This window comes from Oncorhynchus clarkii, chromosome 2, assembly GCF_045791955.1.
Source record: "Oncorhynchus clarkii lewisi isolate Uvic-CL-2024 chromosome 2, UVic_Ocla_1.0, whole genome shotgun sequence".
Taxonomy (NCBI): Eukaryota; Metazoa; Chordata; class Actinopteri; order Salmoniformes; family Salmonidae; genus Oncorhynchus; species Oncorhynchus clarkii.
Genome location: NC_092148.1, coordinates 31786655 through 31813978, shown reverse-complemented (window position 1 = coordinate 31813978; position 27324 = coordinate 31786655). Strand labels below are relative to the sequence as shown.

The following is a 27324-nucleotide window of genomic DNA, read 5'->3' as shown; positions in this document are numbered from 1 at the left end:
ACCCAACTGCCACAAATGATTTATCATCGAATAGATATGTGAAAAACACCTTGAGGATTGATTCTAAACAACGTTTGCCATGTTTCTGTCGATATTATGGAGTTCATTTGGAAAAAAGTTTGGCGTTGTAATGACTGAATTTTCGTTTTTTTTTCTTAGCCAAACGTGATGAACAAAACGGAGCGATTTCTCCTACACAAATAATATTTTTGGAAAAAATGAACATTTGCTATCTAACTGAGTCTCCTCATTGAAAACATTCGAAGTTCTTCAAAGGTAAATTATTTTATTTGAATGCTTTTCTTGTTTTTGTGAAAATGTTGCCTGCTAAATGCTAGGCTTAATGCTATGCTAGCTATCAATACTCTTACACAAATGCTTGTGTAGCTATGGTTGAAAAGCATATTTTGAAAATCGGAGATGACAGTGTTGTTAACCTGTTGGATCTCTAGGGGCGCTATTTCATTTTTGGATAAAAAACGTTCCCGTTTTAGGCGCGATATTTTGTCACGAAAAGATGCTCGACTATGCATATTCTTGACAGTTTTTGAAAGAAAACACTCTGAAGTTTCAGAATCTGCAAAGATATTGTCTGTAAGTGCCCCAGAACTCATTCTACAGGCGAAACCAAGATGATGCGTCAACCAGGAAATTAGCAGAATTTCTGAAGCTCTGTTTTCCATTGTCTCCTTATATGGCTGTGATTGCGCAAGGAATGAGCCTACACTTTCTGTCGTTCCCCCAAGGTCTTAGCAGCATTGTGACGTATTTGTAGGCATATCATTGGAAGATTGACCATAAGAGACTACATTTTCCAAGTGTCCGCCTGGTGTCCTGCGTGGAATTCGGTGCGCAATTGCCAGCTGCTTGTACTTTTCCATTTGATTGAGGGGAGAAACCATGCTTCCAAGAACGATATATCAATGAAGAGATATGTGAAAAACACCTTGAGGATTGATTCTAAACAACGTTTGCCATGTTTTCAGTCGATATTATGGAGTTAATTTGGAAAAAAGTTCGCGTTTTGAGGACTGAATTTTCGTTTTTTTTTGGTAGCCAAATGTGATGTATAAAACGGAGCTATTTCTAATACACAAAGAATCTTTTTGGAAAAACTGAGCATCTGCTATCTAACTGAGAGTATCCTCATTGAAAACATCAGAAGTTCTTCAAAGGTAAGTTATTTTATTTGAAGGCTTTACTTGTTTTTGTGATAGTTGCTTGCTAAATGCTAACGCTAAATGCTACGCTAGCTAGCTACTGTTACACAAATGACTGTTTTCCTATGGTTGAAAAGCATATTTTGAAAATCTGAGATGACGGTGTTGTTAACAAAAGGCTAAGCTTGAGAGATAGCATATTTATTTCATTTCATTTGCGATTTTCATGAATAGTTAACGTTGCGTTATGGTAATGAGCTTAGGTCTATAAATAGAATCCCGGATCCGGGTTTGGTCTTCGCAACAGGTTAACAAAAGGCTAAGCTTGTGAGTGAATATATTTCTTTCATTTCATTTGCGATTTTCATGAATAGTTAACGTTGCGTTATGGTAATGAGCTTGAGGCTATGATTACGCTCCCGGATATGGGATTGCTCGACGCTAGAGGTTAAAATTACTTCACAGGCTAATTAATCCATGTTAATAATATTAACAATGCACTCTATTCAGCAACTTTTATCCAACAGTGAGTGCATACTTTTTTAAATTGGTGGCCACAAGGGAGTCAAACCCACGGCTATGACGTTGCTAGCGCCACGCTCTTAGCAAAATGAGACACTGTCTGAAATAGTTACTTTGATTTATGTATGGCTCACCTCAGACAAGGGGTGGGTGAGGGTGACACTGAAGGGCTGGCCCTTAGCCCCATGGCCCCTGACGTGACTCTTCAAACTGTACTGGCTGCTGAATGCTTTCTCACAGCCGTCGCTGGGACAGTTGAAAGGCTTCTCCCCTGAGGGAAGGATGGATGGAGGGGGAAGGGGGGGCAAGACAAGGGAGAATGAGAGGAGGGGAGAGGGTCACCTTCACTGTATGCCAAGGGAAATTCGATTTCCAATTGAAAAGTTGTGTCAAATCAAACACGATCACTTCCTAATATAAAATATCGGAAAAAGTTCAAATAAAATACAATTTTATTGGTCACATACACGTGTTTATCAGATGTTATTGCGGGTATAGTGAAATGCTTCTGTTTCTAGTTCAGTAATATCGAACAATTTCACAACATACACCCAATACACACAAATCTAAGTAAAGGAAGTAAGAATATATAAATATATGGACAAGCAATGTCAGAGCAGCATAGACTAAGATACAGCAGAATATAATAGTATATACAGTGGTGGTATTTACAGACCGCACCACCCTCTGGAGAGCCCTGATACAGCCCGACAGGATGCTCTCAATTGCGCATCTGTAAAACTTTGTCAGGGTTTTAGGTACCAAGCCAAATTTCTTCAGCCTCCTGAGATTGAAGAGGCGCTGTTGAGCATTCTTCACCACACTGTCTGTGTGGGTGGACCATTTCAATTTGTCAATAATGTGTAGGCTGAGGAACTTGAAGCTTTCCACCTTCTCCTCCACGATCATCTCCTTTGTTTTGTTGACATTGAGTGAGAGGTTATTTTCCTGGCACCACACTCCCAGAGCCCACCTCCTCCATGTAGGCTGTCTCGTCATTGTTGGTAATCAAGCCTACTACTGTTGTCGTCTGTAAACTTGATGATTGAATTGGAGGCGTACTTGGTCACACAGTCATGGTTGAACAAGGACTACAGGAGGGGGCTGAGCACACACACTTGTGGGGCCCCAGTGTTGAGGATAAGCAAAGTGGAGGTGTTATTTCCTACCTTCACCACCTGGGGGCGGCCCATCAGGAAGTCCAGGACCCAGTTGCACAGGGTGGGGCTCAGACCCAGCGCCTCGAGCTTAATGATGAGCTTGGAGAGTACTATGGTGTTGAATGCTGAGCTATAGTCAATGAACAGCATTCTTACATAGGTATTCCTCTTCTCCAGATGGGATAGGGCAGTGTGATGGCAATTGCATCGTCTGTGGATCTATTGGGGTGATAAGTAAATTGAAGTGGGTCTCTAGGGTGACTGGTAAGGTAGAGGTGATATGACCCTTGACTAGTCTCTCAAAGTACTTCATGTTGACAGAAGTGAGTGCTACGGGGCGGGGCGATAGTCATTTAGTTCAGTTACCTTTGCTTTCTTGGGTACAGGAAAAATTGTGGCCATCTTGAAGCATGTGGGGACAGCAGACAGGGATAGGGAGAGATTGAATATGTCCGTAAACACACCAGCCAGCTGGTCTGCGCATGCTCTGAGGACGCGGCTAGGGATGCCGTCTGGGCCAGCAGCTAGGGATGCCGTCTGGGCCGGTTAACACACTTAAATGTCTTACTCAGGTCGGCCACGGAGAAAGAAAGCCCACAGTCCTTGGTAGCGGGCCGCGGCGGTGGCACTGTGTCATCCTCAAAACGGGCGAAGAAGCCATTTAGCTTGTCCGGAAGCAAGACATCGGTGTCCACGACGTGTCTGGTTTTCCGTTTGTAGTCCGTGATTGTCTGTAGACCATGACACAGAAGCGAGGCAACCCTCTCTGTGGCACCATTATAACAATAAAATTGAGATATTAAGCGCTACTCGGTGTCTCTGAGGTGTGGAATATGGATGAATGATTGTTTTACTGTCATTCTGAAATTTGACTGAGAATTTATTTTCCAAACAGAAGTAGCCTAAGTAAAGCGTACCTGTGTGTGTCCGTACATGCGTCTTTAGGTGATGGCTGGCAGCAAACGCCTTGCCACAACCATCATGGTCACACCTAGTGGGAAGATCACACAAATTATCTGTCAATGTAAGCCAAACAGCAATAGAGAAAAACATGTGGAGATTAAGCTGATGAAGAATAAAAAATGAAGATTAGAAAAGCTGGTGTATAGAAATTAGGAAAAATTGGTGCACCACAAAGCAGTGTCATGCCCCTCACTGTTCTTCCAATACAAAACCATATATCTAACTAATAAGTACAGATGAAAGATATAATCCCCTCAATGTGCATTTTTTTTTCTTTCATTTAGGCTACATTTGTTTATATGCATAGAAAACCTCAAACCAAGAAAAGGGCATCCAAACATTAGCAGATAATGTCCTATATCCAAGGCAGCGGTCTTCCTCCCCTTGTGAAACATAAACCATAGTGGTGCGTGGAGTCGGAGAACTCACCGGAATGGTTTCTCCCCAGTATGAGTGCGAATGTGCTTCCTCAGGTCACTGAGTGTGGTAAAGTACTTTGTGCATCCCTCCGATTCACAGTTGAACGTCTTCCCCGTGTGCAGTCTCTGGTGTGCTTTCAGTCTGCCGAGAGGAGATAATTACAAGTAATCAACCACGGGGAAGATTTAAAGGAGCTATGTGTAACGTTTGGGGGATAAATTCAATTTCCTTGTTTTTGAAGAATATGGCTTAGAGATAGTTTATTACTGCTTTCTAACCATGTAATAATCCCCCCAAAAGTTGTATGGGTGTGAAGTTGTGTACTATTCTTTGTTTTCAAACTCAGCAAACGAGAGCCAGTCATGAAGTAGGAAGCAGTGGGCCAGACTGGATAGTTACAGTATAAGTTGTGATTTGAAGGGTTAAGCATTGTTTGAAAAATGATGCACTCCTTTCGGGGAATTTTATTCCTTTACTACAAATATATATAAATACATCATTGATATTTAAAATGGTAGGCCTAATTCCAAGTGGAAATGTAGCTCTTTTAACAAGAGCAAAACTATTTAGCGTCTGAAAATGTTCTCACCATCTTGAATTAAATAAACATTAGTACACAGCAGATGTGCAAACACTTGTTAATGTGCAAACACTTGTTCATGTGCAAACACTTGTTCATGTGCAAACACTTGTTAATGTGCAAACACTTGTTAATGTGCAAACACTTGTTAATGTGCAAACACTTGTTAATGTGCAAACACTTGTTAATGTGCAAACACTTGGGCCTAGAACATTAGGTAGCACTCCAAGAGAAATACACCAAATTGGGAAAGAACCTAATTTTGCTTTAAACTTTAAGGACACAATCCAGGGTCATGTTGATTAGGGCAAGTAATGGAAAACCAACTTTCGCTATTCTTACTGGACAAGTCTAGGTAATCCTTCCCTGTTTCAGTCCGTTTTCTTCTGTTTGGTGCCTAATGAACAGGACCCTTGGCCTAGTAGACATGTAGTGCCACCGTTTTCCCTTATAGGAGGGGACAGGGCAGCATGGTTCTGAGAGCAAAGTAATGTGATTAGGGGGAAACAACACATTGGCTTGGCCGTGGTGATAAATGGACCTTGACAGGGGAGTCGCCAGTCTCTGTGGTCTTCGGTTCAATGTCACAACACTGGAGCCACTGGCTGACTAGCCTACTACTGGCATGGCTGAGGGTCTCCTGTCATGCCTTCATTGAGTGCTAAACCAAAGAAGCTAAATGCAGCAGATACTACAAAACCAAGAACAAATTAGAAAACAAATTAGAAAACTAAAATTGGGAGACAAAGTCCTTACCAATTAGGCTAGAACACCCAACAATGCATAAAAGCACTTCAGTACTTGGGAGAAAAAATAACTAAATACTAACATTATTAGATCACAATGAACTGACAAAACGATTGGGCCTACAGACAGACTGTGCTGTAGATAAGAAAAGCAAGCACATCCTCTTTTTTGATACATCCCTTTTTTATGCAATGTCAGACTGAATGAAAAAAACTAGGCCAGTTATATGGCACAATTACCATATAACTGCATAACTGACGGTTATGGATGAAGACAGTCAAAAATAAATTAACTGTCATATCTGGGGGGGGGTTGTGGAACGAACAGCTGCCTGAAGATGGGAAAAGTTTTGCTTTTAGAACTGTTATAAACGTGACCTCAGTAAATTAGCTGACCAATAACAGGCTGACCACACCGCTCGCGTAGCGTGTGCGAGCTTTGCAAAATAAATGTAGGAAACTGTTATTCAATTATTGCACCCACACTGCTCACGAGCGTCTGCGTTGCCAAGGGCTAAAATAGAAGTCCTTACCATTTCTGATGCAGATCGCGCGCTGCAAGTCCTGCCTCTCCCATCTCCTCATTGGTTTATAGAAGCAGGTACCCACATGCCACCTCATTGGTTATACCCACGTGGGTGATTGAAAGACGAACTGTGTTGTCGGTGTAGTAATACTATGAAAGTTTAGATGCCAATCACCATATAAGTTCAAAGATGAAAAAGCCTGGAAAGAGGAGAGATGACTATAAACTATTCGGTTGACTGTTTTGTGTGTGGATTAATTGTCGGAGTAGAGGGCATTTCAGGTAAAATAACCTAATGTTTTTATCCCAGGACAAATTAGCTAGCAACAGCAAGCTAGCTAAATATGACAAATTAGCTAACTAGCTAAATTGCATAAATGTTAAATGCTTTTCGAACTGTCCCCAAATTAATGTCACTGGTTCAGAGTTTGTTTTGATATTTTAACCTGTGTGTCGTGATTGCGTTTGGTGTAGGTGGACAAAATAAATGTATCCACAATGGGTTTGGGTTCCGTGTAACAGTCAATCAAAAGTCCATGACTGTCACAGCCCTAGGCCTACACATTGTTTGCTAATCTACTATGGAAGAATACCTCTGAATGGATGAAGGCAGGGAATAAAATGAACACCCGTCACATGCAGGTAGATTTAGGTATTGGCGGGTAAGAATGTCTATTTCACCAACAACATTGGTGGGTGGTCAATTTGCACGGCTCTACAGTGAGTATTACATTCGCGAATAAAAAGTCAAAAGGTCAAGCATGATCACGTGCTGGTTAGAAAGATGCTGCAGTAGCGTTTAAATTATTTGTGCCGTTTTGTTTCATAACTACGAATCGCACAAAGAATTACAAATCCTATATCTCACCTCGCGTAGCAACACTGCCTGGCAGGGGAGCTGTGCGCACTGAGTGAAATGCTGATAGATTCATTTTTGGTGGCGCTGCGCACACACGGTCAGCCCGCTCATTAGGCAGGATTAGGCGCTCGTTTGTGACGGCAGATTGACGAGAGCGGCATTTTCTGAGCCAAACTAGCCAAGATGCACCTCCAACAACACATAAAACCTAACTTAATTCTCCCAAAAATAATGACAATTTCTCTCAACTAGTGGCATATTGGCTTTTTAGGTGAGCGCTGATGCCTCCCTTTGTTTGATAAGCAGTGCCCACTTTTTGGAGGCAGAGCTCAAAAATAAAACCGCTGTCTATGCTTGGTTCAGATTTTGTACGGTCTAGTCCAGCCTTGATTTGGCCCAAACATAGATGTCAATAAATTACTTATTTTCAACTTTCAATCAGAACCAAACATTTGCCTGACTTCAACATGCGGAAAATACATGTATTTTAAGCATACGGAAAATACCCTTTCACCTTTAATTCAGAACCTAATTTGAATGTAACTTCAACGTCTGGAAAATACGCCATTTTGCTTACTGGGACTGGGGGGTAAAAATGTGTCTAATTTAGTCTAAATTCTACAAAATTAGACTTTGTCCTCGTGTTTATTGGCTATTTAAATTGTTTTGTTCACAAGCTGAGTTGTTTTTCAACGTTAGTCGAGTCTGCTGCCTCAACTGATACTGATGACAGACACACTTGACACTACTCAAGTAGCCCCATTACCACGGTAACCTCCCGGCCTTAAAGAGGCAGCCGAACATTTTGTCTCTGATATTTTGGATAAAGGAATGAAATTGAGCAATATACCACATTACTTCTAATACATTTCTTATTTAAGAAACAAGCATGGTCATCTGCTGTTTTGCGGTTTTCTTTTTTTTAATGGTAAAATCTGAGTGGCTGTGGATGGTGGACCCAAAAGTATATTTTAGGCCCGATGTGTAGGCTGGATGTCACTTGACATTTTTTATATTCTATTGATTTTATATGTAATTTATTACCTGTTATCTTTCATCTATTATCGAGCCATCTTCAGTATAGGCCTACATATACAGATAACTGCCAAAATAAAAGGAAACACTTGAGTAAATGAGGGATACAATGTATATTGAAAGCAAGTGCTTCCACACAAGTGTGGTTCCTGAGTTAATTAAGCAATTAACATCCCCATCATAGATGAAAATGCCCAGTTGCCCATTATTTTGGCTACCCTGATTACAATAAGAGATCTCAGTAACTTTGAAAGAGGGGTCTCAAAAGAGCTTAAAGGGTGTGTGTGTGTGTGTGTGTGTGTCTCAGTCACACTTATGGGAGATTCTGGAGTGGCGCCTAAGTCAGCATTTTCCACCACCATCAACAAAACACCAAATGGTGGAATATCTTGTGGAAGAATGGTGTTGCATCCCTTCAAGAGAGTTCCAAACACTTGTAGAAACTATGCCAAGGTACATTGAAGCTGTTCTGGCTCGTGATGGCCCAACACCCTATTAAGACACTTTATGTTTGGTGTTTCCTTTATTTTGGCAGTTACCTGTAGATATACAGTCATCTGATTAGTCAGCATGTCTGGGAATATTTCGACATGCAGCTAGTAAGTTTTGTGTTAGTCAAACCTCACCTGTACAGGGTGTTGAAGGCCTTCTCGCAGCCCTGCACGTCGCACTCAAATGGCTTCTCCTTGGTGTGAACGCGCACGTGGATCTTCAGGCTGTAGGAAGTGAGGAAGGCCTTGCCGCAGCCCAACTGGTTGCACACAAATGTGTACTCGCCCCGGTGGGTCTTCTGGTGCGTGCGCAGGTTGCCTGCCGTGCTGTAGGTCCGTGTGCATCCCTCAAACATGCACTGGTACCTCTTCACCTGAGTGACAGACAAGAAGATAATTACTTTCTTAATTCATCTTTCCTTGATTCTTTGCGACATCTCTCCTCGCCTATCGAAAGACTTTGGATAAGGTCAGAGGGGAGGGACCTTGGACCTTCTCCAATATGGTTGAGAAGGAGGCGAGGCGATAGGATGAGAGCCAGAGTGAGAAACAAATGAGGTATGTTTGCACAGGTAACGATGATACGGCGCATGAGCGTGTAAGTGCACATGACATCAGTGACTCGACCCCCCCCATCCATTTCCATCTGACTGATTCTGCTGTGCACCGTGTTTCAACTCAGCAGTCTCCGCATTCAGCGGCCGTGGCAGTCAGTCAGTCTTATGGCTCTGTTCTGTTCTCACACAAAAGGCCCGGGGAGAGAATAAAGCCGGCTCTTTTCCCCTCCTCCGTATTCCCATAGAACACACTAACCCACAAAGCTTTCCCATCCAAGCTTTATCTCCCACCCCCCTATTTACAGAGCTTGCGTTATACCCCATACCTTAATGCCTTGATCCTCTTGTAGACTGGGGGTAAAAAAAAATAACGCTTTGTTACGCAAATTTCAAGAGAAAGTCAACCAGCCCTGACCGCGTTAAAATGACACTTTTCCCTTAATAAATAGTGAACAACAGCTCACATCCCCTTATGTAACTCCTGGATAGCCACATTGCACACAGAGAGGCCCTACTAGACACAATAGTGAAGCAGCCTTTTTTTGTGTTTTTTTGTTTGTTGAGCTAGTGGTCCTCTATTATTTCTCCAAAAGCATGGATTCCAGCCATGACAACTGGTCCACTAGCAGTCTCCGCATGACACTACAAATTATTGGAACCTAACAGAGAGACGCAGCGGGAGATGGCTTAGACAACTGTTGGCCTATGTTAAAGGAGGAGATAGGATAACCCCCCCCCCAGCCAGAGGTCTTATTCATCAGGGACCTAACGGAAGAAAACTGACCGAAATACAGAGGGACTACCGGAACGTTTTGCTACATTGTGCACTAATGAATACGACCCAGCATAACCTGTCCCTTGGTGATACTAGGCCTAATGACTGACTGGTTGTGCTATTCATTCAAGTTTCAATGTCATGTGCACAAGTAACAGTGACATGCCTTTCTTGCAAGCTCTAAACCCAACAATGCAGAAATCAATATCAATGTAGTACAAATAAAAGGTAGCACAAAAACACGAGAAATAGAACATGAGAATGCAAGAAGCTATAAACAGGATCAGTTCCAATACCATATTCACAATGTGCAGTTAGTGTAATGGAGTGATAGAGGTAGATATGTAAGGTGACTAGGCATCAGGACATACGACAAACAAAGTAGTAGCAGCATATTTGATGAATGTGTAGAGTCAGTATAAATATGTGGGCATGTGCGTGTGATAAAAGTAAGTGGGGGGGGGGGGGGGGGTGTTGGAGTGTCAGTGTGCGTGAGTAGGGTTCTGTGAATGCGCACAAAGACAGTGCAAAAAAACAAATAATTTCTAACACAAGAGAGGAGGAAGGGAAGTAAGAAGTATGGACCCCACACAGTGAGGAGCCTGGCTGCCGGTGCTGCTACAGCGTATCAGCTGTACTGTATTGTTATTCAACCCCCACAACTTCACGACTGACTCTCCCACTTCTGCAGCATCACTTCAAATCAAACAGGTTCACTAGAATGGCATGCCATCGCCTCCCACATGCACAGTGGGGAAAGAGCACTCCAGTAGTAGGCTACACAGAGAGTGTCGAATGCAACTAGATGCTGCTAAGTGTACTGAAAAGGTATGTAAGAATGTTGCAAGGCCTACTGAAAAGGTATGTAAGAATGCTGCAAGGCCTACTGAAAAGGTATGTAAGAATGCTGCAAAGCCGACTGAACTGCTATGCTAAGGACGGCTTTGTGTTGCATTGAGAAATTTAGAACACCTAGGCTAGAGAAACATTGAAATGAACATCTGCAATGTTATGAATCCACATCTGCAATTATGACAAAACGTCAAAAGGAAATAAGGAGGACACACATTTTGGAGAAGCAACATGAACAGATGCCAAATGATTTTGGAGTGATTGTATCTTTGGATCAGTCTGTAGATGAGATTTCATAAATCCAATTGTAAGTAAGCAAAATGCATTTTCTCTCCCTCAATGACATCATGCAAGTAGCTAGGCTAGGAGGGGATAGAGTGGACTGGATGGGCTCCAGCAGAGCACTTCAACACAAAGACAGCACAAGTACCCTAGTGGCACTGGCCAAGTCGCCAACATGGTGACAGAGGGGGACCCTGGTAACAAACAGAAACTTGTTGCATTGAGGGTGCAATATTTGGCCGGGACTCATCATGATTGGTCAGGAGTAGTGTTGAACTGACCACTGGTGTGACCCTTAGGGAGCCTGTTGTTACGATGCTGCTTTGCATTCTACGAAGAAATAGCCTGGAGGTGCAACCCTCCAACAAACTCAATTGTACAGTGCTCTTTTGCAGACCAGCGTGCCTTACACAATGATTAAGAGCTATATGTAAAGTCTGCAACCACGAGACCTGCCATCATAAAGTACAACACAAATAATGACACTGCACAAAATTCAGATGAGTAATTTACTATGTGTGCTGTTCTGTACACAAGGGAGGAGGGGTTAAACATTTATCATATAAAACAATGCAGTGGTGGAAAAAGTACTAATTGTCATACTCAAGTAAAAGTCCCCCAGTAAAACCCTACTTGAGTAAAAGTAAAAAAAAAAGTGTTTGGTTTTAAATATACTTAAGTATCAAAAGTAAATGTAATTGCTATATTTACCTACAGTGAGGGAAAAAAAGTATTTGATCCCCTGATGATTTTGTACATTTTCCCACTGACAAAGAAATGATCCGTTTATAATTTTAATGGTAGGTTTATTTGAATAGTGAGAGACAGAATAACAACAAAAAAATCCAGAAAAACGCATGTCAAAAATTGTATAAATTGATTTGCATTTTAATGAGGGAAATAAGTATTTGACCCCCTCTCAATCAGAAAGATTTCTGGCTCCAAGGTGTCTTTTATACAGGTAACAAGCTGAGATTAGGAGCACGCTCTTAAAGGGAGTGCTCCTAATCTCAGCTTGTTACCTGTATAAAAGACACCTGTCCACAGAAGCAATCAATCAATCAGATTCCAAACTCTCCACCATGGCCAAGACCAAAAAGCTCTCCAAGGATGTCGGGGACAAGATTGTAGACCTACACAAGGCTGGAATGGGCTACAAGACCATCGCCAAGCAGCTTGGTGAGAAGGTGACAACAGTTGGTGTGATTATTCGCAAATGGAAGAAACACAAAAGAACTGTCAATCTCCCTCGGCCTGGGGCTCCATGCAAGATCTCACCTCGTGGAGTTGCAATGATCATGAGAGCGGTGGGGAATCCGCCCAGAACTACACGGGAGGATCTTGTCAATGATCAAGGCAGCTGGGACCATAGTCACCAAGAAAACAATTGGTAACATATTTACGCTGTGAAGGACTGAAATCCTGCAGCGCCCGCAAGGTCCCCCTGCTCAAGAAAGCACATATACATGCCCATCTGTAGTTTGCCAATGAACATCTGAATGATTCAGAGGACAACTGGGTAAAAGTGTTGTGGTCAGATGAGACCAAAATGGAGCTCTTTGGCATCAACTCAACTCGCCATGTTTGGAGGAGGAGGAATGCTGCCTATGACCCAAAGAACACCACCCCCACCATCAAACATGGAGGTCGAAACATTATGGTTTGGGGGTGTTTTTCTGCTAACGGGACAGGACAACTTCACCGCATCAAAGGGACGATGGACGGGGCCATGTACCGTCAAATTTTGGGTGAGAACCTCCTTCCCTCAGCCAGGGCATTGAAAATGGGTCGTGGATGGGTATTCCAGCATGACAGCATGCCTCGAAACCTTAATGACTTGGAGAAGATCTGCAAAGAGGAGTGGGACAAAATCCCTCCTGAGATATGTGCAAACCTGGTGGCCAACTACAAGAAACGTCTGACCTCCGATTGCCAACAAGGGTTTTGCCACCAAGTACTAAGTCATGTTTTGCAGAGGGGTCAAATACGTATTTCCCTCATTAAAATGCAAATCAATTTATAACACTTTTGAAAAGAGTTTTTCTGGAATTTTGTTATTCTGACTCTCACTGTTCAAATAAACCTACCATTAAAATTATAGACTGATAATTTCTTTGTCAGTGGGCAAACATACAAAATCAGCAGGGGATCAAATACTTTTTTCCCTCACTAAGTATCACACAAAAAACAAATCACATTCCTTATGTTAAGCAAACCAGATGGCATGATTCTCTTGTTTTTTAAATTTACGGATAGCCAGAGGCACACTCCAACACTCAGATATAATTTACAAACAAAGCATGTGTTCAGAGAGTCCGCCAGATCAGATAGAGTAGGGATAACCAGGGATTTTCTCTTTAAGTGCGTGAATTAGACCGTTTTCCTGTCCTGCTAAGGATTCAAAATGTAACGAGTACTTTTGGGTGTCAGGGAAAATGTATGGAGTAAAAGTACATTATCTTCTTCAGAAATGTAATGATGTAAAAGTAAAATTCGTCAAAAATATAAATAGTAAAGTAATGTACAGATACCCCCCCCAAAAACACTTAAGTAGTACTTTGAAGTATTTTTACAACACTGAAACCATGTGGAAGCAGAAAGGTCTTGAGGAGAACATAGCTCGCTAGGCAAATCAAAGCATTTCATTCATCCAGTGAATTTACTCTCCCTGCTCATGCCTCACGTTGCTCCCTTTCAACCTGGGGTCTCTATTTTTACTTAACACAACACACTAGGCTAATTGTGTGTTGAGATCAAGTACATTTAAATCAGGGAGTGCAAAATCCCTGATTTACAAACTACCTTGCATTCCAAATGACTACTCATTATGTGATCAAGATTAGTGATTCTGCACCTTGCCTTGCCCAAACTGATCCCCTCAAATACACTGTATGACCTCCACACAGCGTCACATAATGCATTTCAGTGGTGGTAAGCCAACATACCTCCCTTTGCTTGGTTTCTGGACACTCGGAGTGCAGAGTGAGGGTGGCCCCCTCGATGTTGCGCGGCATGGCCATGGACCCCGGGTTGATGATGAACTGGATCTGGTCGGGCGAGATGGTGTGATGCACGTACCCCTGCGACATGCCATCCTGGTCGCCCATGAAGGTCATAGAGCCCTCCTCCTCCTCCTCCTCCTCGTCCAGGTCCCCGTCGACTAGGAAAGTGCCCCCGTCGTCATCCCCCACGCAGTGTCCATGGTCCTCCTCTCCCTCCTCGTCCAGCCGGATGGGGTCCTGCTCGATGAGCACCGTAGTGCGGTCGTAGACGCGTGAGCCCGAGGGTGCCGACATCAGGTCGGCGTCGTCTTTGTCGTCGTCGTAGTGCGCCATCTTGTCTTCATCATTGTTATCGCGCTCGAGGCGGTCCACCTCCAAAAACACGGAGGCCTTCGTGCGAGGGCCACGCTCGCTCATGGTCCCGGCTGGGCTGGCCGCCTCTGGTGGGTGAGTGTGCGCAGAGGACGGCGTGCTCACTTGTTCCTGCACAGAGGAGGATAGACAGGAAAGTGTGAGGGCGGTGGCTTTGATGAGTCGTGCTGTGCCACTTCAAAGTCAATGTGTTCATTTTAAATGCAGGGAAGCGAGTGCTGACCTACCCTTCTCTGAATTTCAAAACAATTCTGTTTACAGAAACAATCTCTCTGCTTGCTACATCTTGACCCATTGAAGTAAAGAATATAACAAATTATGAGTCCTTGCAATTAAAGTACCTAGAGCCTAGCTTCATTCAGTGACCTGGACTAACCCTGTAGCTATTTGGCTAAATGGGGAAGGCCTACGTGACTCCCAAGCAAATACTGTAAACAGGAAATTTGAGGGAAAAACAAAAATGCGTTGACACGAGGCTAATATTTCCACCTTCCAAGAGCAGAATATAGATACTTGGAAATATATTTGGTGGAGTATTGCAAAGATAGGTAAGTGGGACAATGCAGAGCAGTTATTTTTAATCCAAAGACAAGAGTGGAACATTTGCTATTGAAGACACCTGACTATATTGAGAATGCAGCTAGAGAAGATAACTGAACAGTTCTCTGGCAGTGCCAGTTAAAAGCCACCAAATCTATAGCCTGAAGTTTGGTTACAAAAGTGGTATAGTGTAGGCTACTCGTCATCTTCAAACATGCCATGCATAGCATCATATCCATTTGTCTAAGGTGGACAGTTATACCTATTCCCTAACGCTGGAGTGAAATAAAACAAATCTATTTACTACGATGCATTGGAGTAAGGTCTAGATGTAGCTATAAATGGATTTAGGCTAATTCATGCAACAAATTCCATGAGTATGACAGTTACATGGGAAGATTTGAGTCCTTTCCTTTAAGCGGTCAGCTCAACTGCAAAGACTACTCATATTTTATGGAGAAAAATGTGTCAGAGTGGCTTACAAATAGCAAATAAACCCAATAACAGCCACATGGACCTCTATACCAGGCAGTGTAAGGAAGGCACTAAAAATTGTCAGACTCCAGCCACCCAAGTCAGACTGTTCTCTCTGCTACCGCATGAGAAGCTGGACCGATGCACAACATATGTAAGCAACAAGATCCTGAACAGCTTCTACCCCCAATCCACAAGACAGCTAAATACTGTAGTTAGTTAAATAGTCAGCCAAATAGTTACCAAGAGTATCTGCATTGACCCTTTTTGCACCAACTTTTTAGACTCATCACATACGCTGCTGATACAGTTTATGATCTATCCTGTTGCTTAGTCACTTTATCCCTACCTATATGTACATATCTACCTTCTATTACCTTGACTGGTACCCTGTGTATATAGCCAAGTTATCGTTACTCATTGTTTATTTATTCTTTGTGTTATTCTTTTATTATTTCTGCTCTGTATTGTTAGGAAGGTTCGTAAGTAAGCATTTTACCATTAGTCTACGAAGCATGTGACAAATAACATTCGATTTGGTTTAATTTGAATGGTCTATGTTCCTAGGTACTAACCATCTTGACACCCATGGAGTTCTAGAACGTTCTGATTTCGTTTGACAGCACAGTGATTTATCTTGGAAAATAAGCATGTTTGAGATCAATTGACACCCTTGACCATGAAGCAGAGATTTATTTTAAACTGCAAAACCCTTACGCACCACTGCACTTTCATATACCAGGGTTGGCTGGCCTTCTCTAGTCAATGGTAAGCTCAGTCACTGGTATACTTTTATTTACAAAGCCATTTTGGGTTTAAAACCATTTTATTCACAGGACTTGATCATACTAACTGTTCCAAATGTCCGAACTGAATTTGGTAAAAATGGCTTTTATGAACTCTGCGCCATCTGCTTGGAACGCCGTACAAAATACTTTTCAACTGGTAGAACTTATCCCGATTGGTGTTTTTAAATCATTGATTAAGTATTTTGAGGCTGATTCCCTGACCTGTCAATCTTTTAAAATGTGCTGTTTAATGAATTCTGTGTTGTTTTTTACTAGATTACCTGTCGTTTTTCATTTGTCGTCTGTAATTGTGTAATGACTTGGTGCTGCCCATATTGGCCAGGAATTTAAATGAGCCCTTCCTGGTTAAATACATTTTTTTAACCTTAGCTAGGATTACACCAAAGCTATTTACAAACACTTTCAGGAGACAAGTTAAAGATGTCATGTCACACTCATCTGTGATTTCGCCTTTTGACTAAAGGCGCCAGACAGCGCGACCACATTACTAATATCTAACGTTAGTTCGTGCAGTTGTGAATAGTTGAAATTATTTGGCAAGGTAGCTAACGTTGGGTGGGCAGCTAACTTTAGAGTTGCACGGACAACCAACTTCCATCCTGATAACGTTCGTAATAACTAGGTAACGTTAGTTAACTATTGACAGCTGGTTGTTTTTTATTTACCTAGTTGACTTCGATCGACATGACAGTTCAATTAACTAGCTGGTTAGCCAACGTTAATATGCAAACGTAAATGTCTCGCTAGTTGAACACTTTTACGTAGCATGTTAACTAAAAGGAAAACATGACAGCTAGTTTTTTTGACAATGCAACGCTATTTCGCAAACGTTAGCTTTAAAGATAATGTGTGGGTTGAAAATGTCAAGCTAGCTAACGTTAATCAACGTTTCAGACTAAGGTTAGCTATAATACTAATGAACGCGTTCACGATAAGCATCTACCAAGCATACAGCGTAAAACAACAAGCAGGGTATCTTACGCTTAAGATATCGAACGTTACTAGCTAACTAGTTAGGCAACGTTAGTAGTTAACGCTAGCTACAAATCTGTGAACTAACGTAGTGCTAGCTAGCCAGCCAGCTAACGTTAGCTTGACTGGCTGTATGTCGATAAATCTCCCGTCAAAACAGATACATTGAAGTAAAAGTTACAGGGCTCCACTAGAAACATATAAACAAGACAGAAACCATTTACCCGTGCAGCGCAAATGCCGACTTGGTTTATGTTTCGGGTAGCTTAGCACTTTCTTCCCATCCCCTCCCTAGTGATACCATGATTAAATAGAAACGTCATATTTCACCCTACCCCTCGTGTTGTATTCTGGGAAATATACCCCTCCCATGTACACTAGTACCCCCTATAATGAAATCGAAACTACTAAAATTAAATATACAATTTAGAATAATGCAAAGCTACAAATGCAAATCATTTGATTTGTAATTCCCAATCAGTACTAACAGTCAAAGGACAAATGTGACAGTGGGTTTATTAAATTCCAAAACAAACTTTTTCCATTTGCTTGCTAAATGGGAAAGAAACATGAAATCGCCAAACCACAATTGTTTGAAATACTTTCATATATAAAACGATCCACTGTTTTGCCTTCACAAAACAGCACAAATTTCTCTTCTTTAAATAAACTGGTAAATATACATTAAAAAGAGTCAGTTTACTACAGCTACTCAGTGACAGAATATTAGCTGTGCATCAACAGCTTACAGGTTAAACATTGCTTGTCAAAACATAGTTGATTTCAAATCAAAGGAGAGTAGGCCTAAACAATTGGACTGACTGGATATATACAAAGAGCCATCTATATGAATAGGAACTTATTACAAATACAGAGCTGTACATTAAACTAAAATAGTGTCTAAAAGACACAGCAGGAGCACCCTCTTCTATTCAGGAGAGGTCCTGGAGTAGGAAATGCTGAAAGAACTCTTGGGTCTTCCTCTTCTCTGCAAGGTCCTGCTTCGTGGGTGACCTCAGTAGCAAGGCAGCAAAAATGGTGGCTGTGAGGGATGACACAGGGCACAATGTCAATAACATAATAATTACTAACTGGCACTTGATGTAAGATTAAATTAGGTTCACTTTTTTTAATATTATGCATCATAAACAAATGTAATTAAAAGGAGAACACTGAAAAAGGAACTAAATCCAGAATCTGACCCGCCAATATTGTAGCTTTTGCTAGTCTTGTATTACTAGGCTATATTTTCAACTAAGTAAATAAATGATAACTGATTGCCCTAAGGTGTGAAAAAAACAACAACATACGCACAGTATCACAGCACAGAAAGACTACTATGGCCTTCGGAATATAAAACCCCAACAAGCTTCCATAACCATTTGCATGCAGTGGAATAATCAGGCATTTATCGCAACAGTCCTTTGTCTTTTTGTTGTATTGCTTCATTGCATATTGTGACATATGGAAACCAACAAATAGGAAAGCTTGTTACGGCTTCTGATCTTAAACTTGCACTGCTCGACTTTGTAAACATTGAACCTCTTGGGTACTGGTCAAGAAGACCATGAAGTTTAGTTTTAACCCTTTCAAAACACATTCAGTCAATTGTTTGTGTGTTTGATAAGAATGCAAAATGTGTTACACATTTTTCCATTTCACCTTACCTAAAATATTGACATCCAGGTTATTGTGTGTAGAATGCTTCAACAACTCACGGAGAAAAGCCGCTATATAGTTAAACACGTTTTTATGGCACTGAGGTAACAAGGATACAACCTGAGGATGAAGAAAAACATCACTCAATACCATAGACAAGTTAAAACACGAGAGCAAATCACAGCCAATTCCCCACAACTGGGTTGGGTTCATTATGGCGCAACAGAAAATGTTGTCCCTCCCTATTTCAGAACATTTGAAGCCTAATGAACAAGACCTAGTACAGTAGACAATCATTACATACAGAATATCCTACTATAGGAGCACTGAGAAAAGTAATGTCTACTTTAAAGAGTGAGTTGAATTGGTACTGACCTTTTTACACTGACTGGTGTTGGAGCAGCACTCCAGGCACTGCTGGTACAGGGAGAAGGGGACCACAGGCTCAGGGAGGGCATCAAGGAAGATGAGCAGTGCTTCTGCCACAGAGTGGTTACTGCCAGCTAGGGGTCAACCCGGGTCAAGGGGCATCAACCACTTAAAAAATACAGAGTAGACACTAAGACCTAATTTATCCAGGGTTGTGTCCATTAAGGCTCAAAATGGAAAACTTTTACAAAATGAAATTAAACAAGTGTTTCTTATTGGACATGTCCAGGTAGTCCTTCCCTGTTTCAGGCCATTTTTCTTCCGTTTAATGCCTAATAAACACAACCCAGGTGTATATCAGTTGTTAAGGATACGGAGCGAGTCTGGCATGCCAGTGTCAAGACAATCCCTTATCTCCACAAATTCACTGCGGAGCCCAGGTTGTTGAAATAGTTCCCCCTAAAAAGAGGCAAAAGGTTATAGAGTTGTACTGTAAACACATAACTTCAAAGCACACAGAAAGGTAGCCGGCAGGGATCAGGAGAACTGCATTCATGTCAATATTGTAGAGTATTACGCATTTCACTTTTTTAACGAATCAACTAATAAATATATTTATTTGGCCCTTAACATTCAGCAAGTTCTGTTGAGTCATTCCAGCCTGTTGGTGGTTGCCAGAGACACAAAAAGTTTCCAAATGTTCCTATTTTCAATCCGCTGGGTTGCTGTGGTGAAAGAGACTAATATGTCTGCACACAGCTGGGAGGACGCCAAAAGCTGCCCAACTCACTTTGAATTCTTTGATGCTGTGCAACTAACTGCGAAAGGGGAGGTAAGTAGGCTAAATGTACTAGCCAACATCCTTGAAAACTAGAGTATTGTCAAGAAACTAATGCCTGATTCCGACCCGAGCTGTACTGGTTCAGATTTATTTATCTTTTTCATTCTCCCTCCCAGGCAGCAACAACTATTGTGGAGGCATAGTACAGCTCAGGGCCCATTTTCCCAATATTTTATATTTATTTATTTAACTATGCAAGTCGGTTAAGAACAAATTCTTATTTACAATGACAGCCTACATGTAAATGTTCAATCTTACCTTAACATTAGAATTATTCCACAATACTGACAACAGATCAGCTCCTAGAGAGATATCACCTTATGGATGCAAATATTGAGGCAGCATATTCTAATCCTTACCCTATAATCACAGATTCATTTGGCACATCATTGCACATGTTACAAATCATGAAATATATTGAGGCAAAATTTACAGAGTGTAGCCTATCAATAGAACTCAATTGACTGAGCATGAAATTGATTTCAATATGTTTGAAATATAAAGGGCTATATAGTCTATAGGTCTACTGTAGGCCTATTCATTATTTAATGCAATCTCAGTTTTCATTTGAAGCATCTTTTTCTTGTTCAGTTGTAAAGACACTGGCAACTTTGTATTTGTAGTCAACTTCATTCTGAAGTTATCGGCGGTCACAGAGAGACAGAAAAACAGCTTGATTCTAAGTTTAGCGGAGATCTTCTGTGTATAAAGGGAGGGGCAAAAACAGCATCCAATGACACACCTAGCTGTTCTAGGTTTGGCTCAGTAGTGCGAAAATGGTTAAGGATTTCGGTCCTGACCTGTTTAGGAGCATTACGGTATAGGTGGTCCACCATCTGCCATATCTCTTTAGGGATATCCAGGGGCTTATCGATGATTAAAGTTCTGGTCTCATCACCTGACAACGCCTTTAGAAAGAAGAAAAAAAGTGACATTTTAGTGAAATGGGTTTAAATCCTTTACCTAACCTTTCTTGAACAACATGTCCTTAGAGGACAATGTGTTGTAGCTATTTATGCTGCGAGCCATAGACAAAAAAATATATGTATTTAAAAAAATGGTGAGACATCTTTGGGCTTCTTTATTCTCAGAATCTATCATCTTTTCATCTGGTCAATTTTAGAATAACACTGATTGAAGATCAAACAAAAAAGCAGAAGTTTCTGAGGAGGGTTGCTCTAGCGTACACGACAGCATGCTGTTTTGCAACACTAATGACCCTGTGGATATTCCCCCCTGGCAACAGTGTGTTCTGGGCCAATGAGTGATTTGATTCCCTGTTTGGAAACCCACTTCACACACAAAATCTCCTATTTGGTTCACACAGCGCAAAAAGCAGTTTGTTTTTACAAAAGAAGTACACTTTGTAAGACAAAAAGGAAATGATGGGGGCTATAGCGAAAAGCTTACAAACAGAATTTCACTTTAGCTTTTATGTTTAGTGCAAATGTGTCTAGTCTCTCATTTCAATGAATTGGGGGAATTTTGACTGCAGCTGGTTCAAGATTTGCACTTCCTGGTCATTTTTAGATAACTGATAACAAAATCATACAACAATTATGAGCAGGACAGAATCCCCCCAGAGCACTTTCACATTTAATTGTTTTTATTCTGGGCAAGGCTTTTCATACAAAACAGCCTTGAAGAGTGGGACATTTCCAGGCCACGGTCAGCTTCACCCATTCTTCACCCTTCTCCCAACATGTGCACTTGCATACTCCATATTTCACAATGGTGGAAACTCCCTTCAGCCAATGCTTAGGTTACACCAATATAATACTTTTAAATCCACGATGGGGAATGTACCAGACCACAGCACACTTTTGGAGAAGTGTGAAGAATGGGAAAGCAGCCTTCTGAGTCAGACTGCACCTGGATCGTATTCACTCAGAACCATGAATTTGTCCAATAAGAAACGCACATTTTTGCTTAACATTGCAAAATATATATACAATAGTGAACACACTTCTTGCTGGCTATACTGAACTCACCAGCTCCCGGATGGTCTCCAGGGGCATTTCCTGGATGGGGTCCCTCAGTTGGCACAGGGTCTGGATGGACGAGCCGAAGCAGCTGGGCAGGTAGTTGCCCAACACAGAGAGAAAGTAGTCCTTTCCCCGATCCAGGTGGAGCACCAGTATGTCTTCGATTTGCTGGCGGCCTGCGTTGAGCTCTGTGGCGGTGGAGCGGTTCACAAACACCTCCAGGTCGATGTCCACGTTCCCACCTTGGTGAACAGTGCATGGACGGGTTCAGGTATATTTCAATGATTTATCAATGGAGGAACATTTCAGAAAAGCACCAATTCCTTATTATCAATTCCCTGAGACACAGATGAACAGGGTTGTGTTCATTTGGGATCAAATGAAAGAAAACTCCACTGACAAACTGAAGAAGGGACTACTTGGACATGTCCAATAAGAAACACAAATGATTCAGTTTCAAAACATTTGAAAATGTTTTCTGTTGCGTGACCTAATGAACATGATCATGCTCTATGTAAATGTTCTGTGTGGAAACTTGTTGACAAATGGTGCTGATGAACCACAAGCAAAGGTTGTACTGTACACTAAACATTACTAACTGCAATTGAATGTGTGAAGGGAACCCTATTAATTTTTAGCTGCATCACTACATTGTCAATTATAGAACTAAATGAGACAAACGGTAAAAAAACGAACTATCAGCAAGACCCAGAGAGGCAAAGAGCCCTGAGGTACATCCACCACTCCTTCCATCCTAAGCCTTGAGATATCGCCATTATTTACAAGTCTCACGTGCTAGACAGATCTGAAATTGCTTCCCTGCCATTAAATACTGAGTTGAGAAAATGCCTCTATCAATTGCAGTCACAGGGAAAACTCAAATCTATCATTCACTCAGAACAGAGCTATGATGTGGTCTCTCGCGTCATAGGTCATAGAGCTCATGACATTATGTCTAACATAGCGGGGAGGCCAGGTGCTTACATAAATTAATATCCATTCCTGAATGTAAGTCTTAGACCATGTTCTAATACGTCAGAAATGCCATCCGACCTTCCTTGAAGTACTCACTGATCTGAATTAGTTAGGTTGAAGAACGTAATGGGGTGGCAACCTTGCTTTCACACAGCCAAACTCTAGATCTGGGGCTGTATGTATCAGATGTTTTAGAGTAGGAGTGATAATGTAGGATCAGTTTTACATTTGAGATAACAATGAATTGGATTACATGGACAGGGGGGGTACCAGATCCTAGATGAGCACTTCTACTCTGACATACTTGATACACACCTTCATACAAATGCTTACCTCAAGAAAACATGGAAGAAAGAATAGGGCCATAAATCCTGCGATACTCACCCTGAGCGATGAAGCCCTTGGACGGGTTGGCGGTGAGCCAGGGCTTGCAGTAGGTGCGCTCATCCAGCTTCTGGATGAACTCAAACTGGCACGGGACCTGCCCGTCGTTGTGGAGGGTCAGAGTCTCTGCCTGGTGCTGCATGAACTTCACATCTATGAAGTGGAACTGGGGAGGGAGAGTGATTTGGATTAGATTACACAGGTAGGGAGTAGGGGTGTGAAAATCACAGCGTTGATTACAGAAATTATTACAGTTGATATGCAGCCATTGTCAATGGTAGGGGATGTCGGCTTCAATATCCTAAATGGCATATCTAGAACCAGACTACAAGATGTCAGGTCGAAAAACCGCTACGGCCCTGATGGAGAAATTGCTAAATAATTGCTCTGCAAGTGCAAGCAGAAAGTGCATGCTCTCAAACACCATACGTGGCATTAACAACAGATTGTTGGACGTCTATGAACACGCTGTCATACATCACTGCAACGAGCAGTGGGACATGATCTACGTACTGACAACATGGAGAGGCACACAACATAGAACTTAAAATTACATTAATACCATTGTGAGGGGGACAGCAGTAAGGCAAGTGTCGTCTGGTAGGGTTTCCTCTAGTTAACACAGTCAAACTTGGCTATAGCGTAAAAATTCATGAAAACCTAACGTAAGGCTAGGATTAGACTAAGGTTAGCAATGTGGTTAGGGTTAGGTTTAAAATCACATTCTAAGAAGATCAATTGCAGAAATAGGCTTTATGACTTTGTGGCTGTGGTAACTAGTGACGACCAGTATTCACCAACTACTTCTCTTATAGAGTTCAGTGTGTCAAATCGGAGGGCCTGTTGTCCGGGCCTCTGGCAGTCTCTATGGGGGTGCCACAGGGTTCAATTCTTGGACCAACTCTCTTCTCTGTATACATCAATGATGTCGCTCTTGCTGCTGGTGAGTCTCTGATCCACCTCTACGCAGACGACACCATTCTGTATACTTCTGGCCCTTTGGACACTGTTAACAACCCTCCAGGCGAGCTTCAATGCCATACAACTCTCCTTCTGTGGCCTCCAATTGCTCTTAAATACAAGTAAAACTAAATGCATGCTCTTCAACCAATCGCTACCTGCACCTGCCCGCCTGTCCAACATCACTACTCTGGACGGCTCTGACTTAGAATATGTTGACAAATATCTAGGTGTCTGGTTAGACTATAAACTCTCCTTCCAGACTCACATCAAACATCTCCAATCCAAAGTTAAATCTAGAAATGGCTTCCTATTTCATAACAAAGCATCCTTCACTCATGCTGCCAAACATACCCTTGTAAAACTGACCATCCTACCAATCCTCGACTTCGGCGATGTCATTTACAAAATAGCCTCCAATACCCTACTCAATAAATTGTATGCAGTCTATCACAGTGCCATCCGTTTTGTCACCAAAGCTTCATATTACTACCCACCATTGCGACCTGTATGCTCTCGTTGGCTGGCCCTCGCTTCATACTCGTCGCCAAACCCACTGGCTCCAGGTCATCTACAAGACCCTGCTAGGTAAAGTCCCCCCTTATCTCAGCTCGCTGGTCACCATAGCAGCACCCACCTGTAGCACGCGCTCCAGCAGGTATATCTCACTGGTCACCCCCAAAGCCAATTCTTCCTTTGGCCGCCTCTCCTTCCAGTTCTCTGCTGCCAATGACTGGAACGAACTACAAAAATCTCTGAAACTGGAAACACTTATCTCCCTCAATAGCTTTAAGCACCAGCTGTCAGAGCAGCTCACAGATTACTGCACCTGTACATAGCCCATCTATACTTTAGCCCAAACAACTACCTCTTTCCCTACTGTATTTATTTTGCTCCTTTGCACCCCATTATTTCTCTCTACTTTGCACATTCTTCCACTACAAATCAACCATTCCAGTGTTTTACTTGCTATATTGTATTTACTTCGCCACCATGGCCTTTGTTTTTTGCCTTTACCTGCTTTATCTCACCTCACATTGTATATAGACTTGTTTTTCTACTGTATTATTGACTGTATGTTTGTTTTACTCCATGTGCAACTCTGTGTTGTTCTGTGTGTCGAACTGCTTTGCTTTATCTTGGCAATTGTAAATGAGAACTTCTTCTCAACTTGCCGACCTGGTTAAATAAAGCTGAAATTAAAAAATAAAAAAATGTAGGAATTCCAGGACTGCATTGACCCCTAGCGGTTATACACAGAACCACATCTGAATTGTGAAATCACATCATTTGATTTTTTTAAAAACATTTAAAGCAATTTTTTAAAAAGTGCAGTTTAAATGTTAAGAAGAAAATGTTAAAATTTGACATGTTGCACAGACGTTCTCCCTCAATTTTACTCCTGTTCGTAAAGAGCAGAGCTCAATTGATAAGCGTCGTTCACAAGGTTCTGCTGCTGTCAATGTTCACTGATAATGATGCATTGTGCATTATGAAAGACCAGAGAAATGTTAACATATTCTTCATCTATAACAATTCACAGTAGAATCACTTGACTCTTGACCACTCACCTCTCGCCTGGACAGCGTTACGGACGGAATGCACTCGTTCTCCATCTTGTCCAGCGAGCGCACAATTTCCTCAAATGTATTTTTGTAAGACTCTTCATTCACCAGCTTGATCTGAAGAAACAGCAGAGAAGGGAGGTTAAAACACAGATGAATAGGGGAAACAAGAGGCATATCATTATTTTAACATTGTAAAAAATGCCATGCAACAGAATATCTAGAATTAGAATCCAAATACTTGTCATGAATGGATAAATGAAATGCTCAAAAGCACAATTCTAAAAGTTGTCTGAACTCTAAATATATGGCTCTGGGGGAAACTCAGACTGGTCACAAGGATAAAAAAACGAATAAAATAAAAAACACTTCCACTATGGAATTCCCATATTTGGTCAAGATGAAACTCTTCCCACCACTTTGCTTGCTCTGCCCCATAGTGTGACTAAGATTGTTCAGATGGGCCTTTTACAATCTTGGGTTATCTATAAGAATCTTTGGTTATGACTCCCCAGGCTAAACCAACCAAAACCTCATGGTCTCCAAGAGGTCAAAGGACAGATGGTGGAAACTAATTCTCACCCCCATCTCCAGCAGGGAGCTGACTGGCTTGTGGTCGCTGGTCTTCAGGTCCATGTGACTCTGGTAGTGCAGCTGCCGCACATTCTTGCCTCGCCACAGGATCCGATCACACCACGCCGGCACGCGACACTTTTCACTGAGGGCGTGAAACATGAAACTAAGACATTTCGTAGACAGATTCTACGCAATAAGATAAACGTTTTGTAATACTTTATTCTGCAGCTATAATGCTTTAAAACATATTATAAGAATGTATGAGCCTTTGTAATGCATTATAAATCAGGCTTATGATATATTCTGTCTCCCTATGTATCAATATTCCAACTCAAAACGCCTTAGACTCATTATGCGACAACCATAAGACATTATACATGTTCTTACGATGCATTATAAATGGTATTATAATGCAATATATCTGCAGGCTTTTAGTTAAGTGTTATTGTTTTCTCCTTTGCCTTTATAGAAATACTAGACATTTAGAGAGAAGTTACCTTGTGTCCCATTGGTCGGAGCCAGTGTCGTATTTGTAAGTGGGCAGGAAGCCGATTTCTCCCTCCACAAAGCCCACAAAAACAGCCTTCTCATCGATCTGCCTCTTCAGCTGAGGACCACAGAGCCACAACAAGACATCGTGACAATTACCACACTCATCAGGGTGTAATGTGACTGGCACTGAACACAGAGATTAGCAGTCTTATTCATTAGGGCATACCGTAGCGAAACGTTTTGCAACGGATAAGTTGTGTTTCTGATTGGACAATTTCAGGTTGTCCCTCCCTGTTTCAGATCAGTTTTCTTCAGTTTGGAGCCTAATAAATTTGACACTGGGAACAATGTTGTGGAACTTTCAGATATTACATAGAACAAACCTGCCTGTCTGACAGAGTAAGGAATCATGACATTTCTA

At 41.7% G+C, this 27324-nt stretch overlaps 2 protein-coding genes across 2 annotated transcripts in view; both read right to left on the bottom strand.

Moving 5' to 3' along the window:
• LOC139366580 (metal regulatory transcription factor 1-like) overlaps positions 1 to 17427 on the bottom strand; it is a 29536-nt gene extending 12109 nt beyond the window's left edge. The window contains exons 1-6 of the mRNA XM_071104240.1: positions 17322 to 17427; positions 13874 to 14413; positions 8598 to 8836; positions 4235 to 4366; positions 3760 to 3833; positions 1817 to 1953 (exon numbers count right to left, since the gene is read on the bottom strand). Coding sequence (XP_070960341.1) covers positions 1817 to 1953; positions 3760 to 3833; positions 4235 to 4366; positions 8598 to 8836; positions 13874 to 14347 — 1056 coding nt within the window. The 5' untranslated portion in view covers positions 14348 to 14413; positions 17322 to 17427. The remainder of the gene's footprint in view (positions 1 to 1816; positions 1954 to 3759; positions 3834 to 4234; positions 4367 to 8597; positions 8837 to 13873; positions 14414 to 17321) is intronic.
• Positions 17428 to 17596: 169 nt separating this feature from the next.
• LOC139366566 (type II inositol 1,4,5-trisphosphate 5-phosphatase-like) overlaps positions 17597 to 27324 on the bottom strand; it is a 29571-nt gene continuing 19843 nt past the window's right edge. Inside the window, exons 14-23 of the mRNA XM_071104215.1 lie at positions 26909 to 27018; positions 26418 to 26553; positions 25842 to 25952; positions 23311 to 23476; positions 21958 to 22193; positions 20767 to 20874; positions 19500 to 19584; positions 19132 to 19259; positions 18765 to 18876; positions 17597 to 18139 (exon numbers count right to left, since the gene is read on the bottom strand). Of these exons, the coding sequence (XP_070960316.1) occupies positions 18030 to 18139; positions 18765 to 18876; positions 19132 to 19259; positions 19500 to 19584; positions 20767 to 20874; positions 21958 to 22193; positions 23311 to 23476; positions 25842 to 25952; positions 26418 to 26553; positions 26909 to 27018 (1302 nt within the window). The 3' untranslated portion in view covers positions 17597 to 18029. The remainder of the gene's footprint in view (positions 18140 to 18764; positions 18877 to 19131; positions 19260 to 19499; positions 19585 to 20766; positions 20875 to 21957; positions 22194 to 23310; positions 23477 to 25841; positions 25953 to 26417; positions 26554 to 26908; positions 27019 to 27324) is intronic.